Source organism: Triticum aestivum, chromosome 7D (assembly GCF_018294505.1).
Source record: "Triticum aestivum cultivar Chinese Spring chromosome 7D, IWGSC CS RefSeq v2.1, whole genome shotgun sequence".
Taxonomy (NCBI): domain Eukaryota; kingdom Viridiplantae; phylum Streptophyta; class Magnoliopsida; order Poales; family Poaceae; genus Triticum; species Triticum aestivum.
The window spans coordinates 551,215,904-551,222,443 of NC_057814.1; the positions used below are offsets into that span (position 1 = coordinate 551,215,904).

Here is a 6,540-nt window from a genome sequence, read left to right on the forward strand (position 1 = left end):
CCCAGACATTTTGAGTATATGCTCACTGTCAGAACTATTCTCCTCCATCTTGCAGTTGTAGAACTTATTGGAGACTTCATATCTCTCAATCCGGGCATTCTTTTGAAATATTAACTTGAACTCCTGGAACATCTCATATGCTCCATGATGTTCAAAACGCCGTTGAAGTCCCGGTTCTAAGCCGCAAAGCATGGCACATTGAACTATCGAGTAGTCATCGGCTTTGCTCTGCCAGACGTTCTTAATGTCGTCAGTTGCATCAGCAGCAGGCCTGGCACCCAGCGGTGCTTCTAGGACGTAATTCTTCTGTGCAGCAATGAGGATAATCCTCAAGTTACGGACCCAGTCCGTGTAATTTCTACCATCATCTTTCAACTTTGCTTTCTCAAGGAACGCATTAAAATTCAACGGAACAACAACACGGGCCATCTATCTACAATCAACATAGACAAGCAAGATACTATCAGGTACTAAGTTCATGATAAATTCAAGTTCAATTAATCATATTACTTAAGAACTCCCACTTAGATAGACATCCCTCTAATCCTCTAAGTGATCACGTGATCCATATCAACTAAACCATGTCCGATCATCACGTGAGATGGAGTAGTTTCAACGGTGAACATCATTATGTTGATCATATCTACTATATGATTCACGCTCGACCTTTCGGTCTCCGTGTTCCGAGGCCATATCTATTATATGCTAGGCTCGTCAAGCTTAACCTGAGTATTCCGCGTGTGCAACTGTTTTGCACCCGTTGTATTTGAACGTAGAGCCTATCACACCCGATCATCACGTGGTGTCTCAGCACGAAGAACTTTCGCAACGGTGCATACTCAGGGAGAACACTTATACTTTGATAATTTAGTGAGGGATCATTTTATAATGCTACCGTCAATCAAAGCAAGATAAGATGCATAAAAGATAAACATCACATGCAATCAATATAAGTGATATGATATGGCCATCATCATCTTGTGCTTGTGATCTCCATCTCCGAAGCACCGTCATGATCACCATCGTCACCGGCGCGACACCTGATCTCCATCGTAGCATCGTTGTCGTCTCGCCAATCTTATGCTTCTACGACTATCGCTACCGCTTAGTGATAAAGTAAAGCATTACAGGGCGATTGCATTGCATACAATAAAGCGACAACCATATGGCTCCTGCCAGTTGCCGATAACTCGGTTACAAAACATGATCATCTCATACAATAAATTTAGCATCATGCTTTGACCATATCACATCACAACATGCCCTGCAAAAACATGTTAGACGTCCTCTACTTTGTTGTTGCAAGTTTTACGTAGCTGCTACGGGCTTAGCAAGAACCGTTCTTACCTACGCATCAAAACCACAACGATAGTTTGTCAAGTTGGTGTTGTTTTAACCTTCGTAAGGACCGGGCGTAGCCACACTCGGTTCAACTAAAGTTGGAGAAACTGACACCCGCCAGCCACCTATGTGCAAAGCACGTCGGTAGAACCAGTCGCGCGTAAGCGTACGCGTAATGTCGGTCCAGGCCGCTTCATCCAACAATACCGCCGAACCAAAATATGACATGTTGGTAAACAGTATGACTTATATCGCCCACAACTCACTTGTGTTCTACTCGTGCATATGACATCTACGCATAAAACCAGGCTCGGATGCCACTGTTGGGGAACGTAGTAATTTCAAAAACATTCTACGCACACGCAAGATCATGGTGATGCATAGCAACAAGAGGGGAGAGTGTTGTCCACGTACCCTCGTAGACCGAAAGCGGAAGCGTTAGCACAACGCGGTTGATGTAGTCGTACGTCTTCACGATCCGACCGATCCAAGTACCGAACGTACGGCACCTCCGAGTTCAGCACACGTTCAGCTCGATGACGTCCCTCGAACTCCGATCCAGCCAAGCTTTGAGGGAGAGTTCCGTCAGCACGCCGGCGTGGTGACGATGATGATGTTCTACCGACGCAGGGCTTCGCCTAAGCACCGCTACGATATTATCGAGGTGGATTATGGTGGAGGGGGGCACCGCACACGGCTAAGAGATCAAGAGATAAATTGTTGTCTTTGGGGTGCCCCCTGCCCCCGTATATAAAGGAGCAAGGGGGGAGGCGGCCGGCCTAGGAGGAGGGCGCGCCAAGGGGGGAGTCCTACTCCCACCGGGAGTAGGACTCCTCCTTTCCTTGTTGGAGTAGGAGAAGGAAGGGGGCGCCCCCCCTCCCTAGTCCAATTCGGACTAGTCCATGGGGAGGGGTGCGGCCACCCTTTGGGGCCTTTCTCTCCTTTCCCATATGGCCCATTAAGGCCCAATACGAATTCCTGTAACTCTCCAGTACTCCGAAAAATACCCGAATCAACCGGAACCTTTCTGATATCCGAATATAGTCGTCCAATATATTGATCTTTATGTCTCGACGATTTCGAGACTCCTCGTCAAGTCCCTGATCTCATCCGGGACTCCGAACTCCTTCGGTACATCAAAACACATAAACTCATAATATAACCGTCATCTAACTTTAAGCGTGCGGACCCTACGGGTTCGAGAACTATGTAGACATGACCGAGACACGTCTCCGGTCAATAACCAATAGCGGAACCTGGATGCTCATTGGCTCCCACATATTCTACGAAGATCTTTATCGGTCAAACCGCATAACAACATACGTTGTTCCCTTTGTCATCGGTATGTTACTTGCCCGAGATTCGACATCGGTATCTCAATACGTAGTTCAATCTCGTTACCGGCAAGTCTCTTTACTCGTTCCGTAATACATCATCCCACAACTAACTCATTAGTTGCTATGCTTGCAAGGCTTTAAGTGACGTGCATTACCAAGTGGGCCCAGAGATACCTCTCCGACAATCGGAGTGACAAATCCTAATCTCGAAATACGCCAACCCAACAAGTACCTTCAGAGACACCTGTAGAGCACCTTTATAATCACCCAGTTACGTTGTGACGTTTGGTAGCACACAAAGTGTTCCTCCGGTAAACGGGAGTTGCATAATCTCATAGTCATAGGAACATGTATAAGTCATGAAGAAAGCATTAGCAACATACTAAACGATCGTGTGCTAAGCTAACGGAATGGGTCAAGTCAATCACATCATTCTCCTAATGATGTGATCCCGTTAATCAAATGACAACTCATGTCAATGGCTAGGAAACATAACCATCTTTGATCAACGAGCTAGTCAAGTAGAGGCATACTAGTGACACTCTGTTTGTCTATGTATTCACACATGTATTATGTTTCCGGTTAATACAATTCTAGCATGAATAATAAACATTTATCATCATATAAGGAAATAAATAATAACTTTATTATTGCCTCTAGGGCATATTTCCTTCAGCAACGCCTTCAAGAAGGAAGCGACGCTCAACCATCGCCGTTACCGGATCCAACCACCTAAGGCAGAATCTAAATTTTCACCCCGAAAAACCAGTCCGAGCATATCCAAACAATGCCTTCAACAAGGTAGCGATGTAAAAACATCATCATTGCCGGGTATAACCAACTCGGGTCAGACCTTAGGCTTTCACCCGGAAGCTCGAGACCAGGTGCTCAAGTAGCACCACCATCAATCTTGCTTGTGTTGTCGCCACCACTTTTCCGCAATCCCAGCGGTGACATGTGCCGCTGCCGTTGCACAACCATTCCTCTGCATCAAGCCATCATCAATAGTTTGCATCTCATCTCCCAAGTCAACCACCGGATCTGTATGAAGAAACTCTCACAAAGATCTTTTGGTGACTGCCACAATCCGCAATCCGCATCGAGGCCGCCGCCATAAGCCTGAATGGCCACCGCAAGACCCACACAGCGAGGCAGTCACGGCGCTTCTGGCACGACCCCTTGCCGGATCTGAGCGTAGACTGGCCCGCAACGGTGACCCGGCCAACCCTTGACAGGGTCAGGGGGAAGGCATGCCTCACATCCATGATTGGATCTGGGAAGGAATCAGCCCACGCTGACATCCCCCGGCCTGCCATGACCGGATCTGGGCAGCTCGCGACTGTCGACGGCCTAGATGGGGCGGCTGCAGCCCTCCTGGTCATACTCCCGAAACCTTTGGCTAGCGATCGGGACGGACACCGGAAGGAGAGGAGCGATCGCCTTGAGCGAAGGAAGGAACGAAGTGAAGGTAGAGATGAGCGACAAAACTACTACTTCCTCCGATCCATACAAATGTAGGCGTTTAGGACACGCTTCCATCTCCGAAATGATACTTTTACCATATAATTTCAGTGAAAACATGTTGTTTCACATGAAAATACATCTTATAGAGATGGGATTGGGAAACATACCACAAATTATCTCCTTCCAAATGCTTGCCGAGATCTCCATACTTGCCCGGTTCGATATGCGCGTAGCACTGCCATGTGTTGTTTGTTGTGATAGTTTATCAGTTGATAAGTCTGAATAACTTAACTGAACAAGCATGACAAGAACGAAGACTCAAACATGGGGAGTAAGAGGATGCTTGGATACGTTTTAGTCCCATGGCTAAAAGTAGTGGGACTAAAACTTGCTAGCCTCATCCATGCTTGGATCCAAATACTAAAGAGTCTCGGAGCTTGGGGGACGATTTCCGGTGGAAGCAGCGGTCGCGAGGGTCCGTCGTCTTTGTCGATCCGCCGTTATCGGCATTTGTTTATTTTCTTTTGGGCGTGGTTGTGTTGCTTCCGCCCCAGCACCTATCGTTGGTTGTATCGGATGTTTGCTTTGTAATACAAAACGGGGGGAAACCCTTTTTCTCAAATACTAAAGAGACTAAAATCAAGTTAATGAGCATTTATTATCCTCCAAACCCTTCAATCCAGAACTTGCCTGTGTTAAAAGAGAGGAGTTAAATGAGGAGAGAGAGGACTAATCCACATTTTAGTAGGGGTACCCCTGGCTAAAAAATTTTGGTCTCAAGACTAGTTTTAGCCCCTCTTTAATCAGGGGTGCTTAGAACTTTAGCCTCTTAAAGAGACTATTTTTAGTCGGACTAAAATAAGTCCTTTGGATCCAAGCACCCTCCTTCACATTGCACACTACTTAGCGAATTTTGAACGTAGTGAGGATAGCAGCGCTTGCTAGTCGCTAAAGATTGTAACTCTGAGACCGTGGAATAAAATCCCTATACATTTTTGTGGAATAAAACCCATTGATAGGGTCATGGGTGGACGATCGACCCGATTAGTATTGGGGCATGGGTCTGGTAGAGGTCGACCTCACGAAACCTGACCCGAGGTTGACCGCTTGCTAGTCACTAAAGATTGTAACTCTGCGACTGTGGAATAATATCCCTATACATTTCCGAGGAAAAAAAAAAAGAAGACTCCAACATGGTGTGGGGTAGCTGAACTTACATCGATCGCTTCATGCTTATCAAGCTTGCCGTTGGTGATGTTCTCGCCCACTCTCTGGTACCCTCTGACCACAAGCCGTTTTACAGAAGTTCACTTCAGCACCCACCAAACCATAAAGGAAACAAGACAAGTTGGAAATCCTTAAGCACCCACACACCTGTATCCAGTCCGAGGTGTGAGCCTGATCTTGCGTTTCTCCTCGAGCGGGAGCTGGAAGAAGCTGCGCGTGACGTCCCTCACTTCTGCCATCAACGGCTCCGCTATCCCGTGGCCTTTCTGTCAGTAACAACGCACACACACAAACGCAGGTACGGCCTGTGTTTTGATTTTCGGCCGAAAAAAGTGGATTTCGGCCGAATTTCGGCCATTTCGGCCTGGGATGAAAAGTATATTTAGACCGAAATTGCTCAAATTTGGCAAATTTTGGTCAAATTTAAGTCAAATTGCAGTCAAAATTTGGTCAAATTTCAGCCGAAATTTTTGAAAATGACCGAAATTCGGCCATCTCGGCCTAGGGCGAAAAAAAGCTCAAACCGAAAATCAAAACACAGGGCACGGCATTCCAATTTGGTTAGCTAGCGTTGACAAGTGCACATTGTTACGCCCTCACGACAGTGGGTTTTAGTCAAGGCTCAGGTTACCACGTAGAAGAAGCCGGCGTCCTTGCAGGCGCGGTCGAGCTCGCGGACGACGTCCAGCAGGTCCCCGTCGCCGGCCATGCCCGGATCGTCGACCTTCTCCACGAGCGCGCTGATGTCTGAACAATGCATGCGGAGTGTAGATGAGCAATTACCGGTTGATTCACGGGCTGGTTGATTGACTGGTAGCGTGCGTGCGTACGTACCGACGAGCGGGATGGCCTTGAAGTCGGAACCCATGCTGACGCTGCCGGTGGTGCTGGCCGGCGGCGGCAGGCGGCGAGGAGAGAGTGGAATGGAATGGCTCTTGAAACTCTTGTGTTAAGTAGGCAGTGGCAATGGCATGTGAGGTGGTGGCAGTGAGTCATCCGCGATCCAATCATTCATACGATACGATACGATACGTTGCGATGCGATGCGGCGCACCTACCTGACCTGACCTGCCAGCCATGCTGTGTACAGTAGTGGAGTGTAATGTAGGGGCGCGGCTGCAGTTCGCCACTTCACACTTGACGGTCGACGCGGCTCCGCGTGCGTCCTGCT

At 47.8% G+C, this 6,540-nt stretch overlaps 1 protein-coding gene across 2 annotated transcripts; it reads right to left on the reverse strand.

Annotated features, from left to right (window-relative positions):
* Positions 1-349: 349 nt before the first annotated feature.
* Positions 350-6,340, reverse strand: LOC123169950 (2-oxoglutarate-dependent dioxygenase 33). Of its 2 annotated transcripts, XM_044587802.1 has the most exons (6): positions 6,204-6,340; positions 6,001-6,116; positions 5,517-5,635; positions 5,360-5,423; positions 4,310-4,377; positions 350-433 (listed from the first exon to the last, which is right to left on the reverse strand). In XM_044587802.1, coding segments are annotated over exons 1-6 (402 nt in total). In that variant the 5' UTR covers positions 6,238-6,340; the 3' UTR covers positions 350-432. The 2 variants fall into 2 exon arrangements, with proteins under 2 accessions (XP_044443737.1, XP_044443736.1); XM_044587801.1 differs by lacking the exon at positions 350-433 and having other exon boundaries at positions 3,303-4,377.
* Positions 6,341-6,540: the final 200 nt, after the last annotated feature.

Bases quoted from the DNA above. Each gene is read 5' to 3' on its own strand.
- LOC123169950 (XM_044587801.1), bottom strand. From the start codon at position 6,237: ATGGGTTCCGACTTCAAGGCCATCCCGCTCGTCG. The intron at 6,117-6,203 runs GTACGTACGCAC...TGCATTGTTCAG, and splicing joins CAAGGCCATCCCGCTCGTCG to ACATCAGCGCGCTCGTGGAG. The intron at 4,378-5,359 runs GTAAGTTCAGCT...AACACATGGCAG, and splicing joins ATAAGCATGAAGCGATCGAT to TGCTACGCGCATATCGAACC.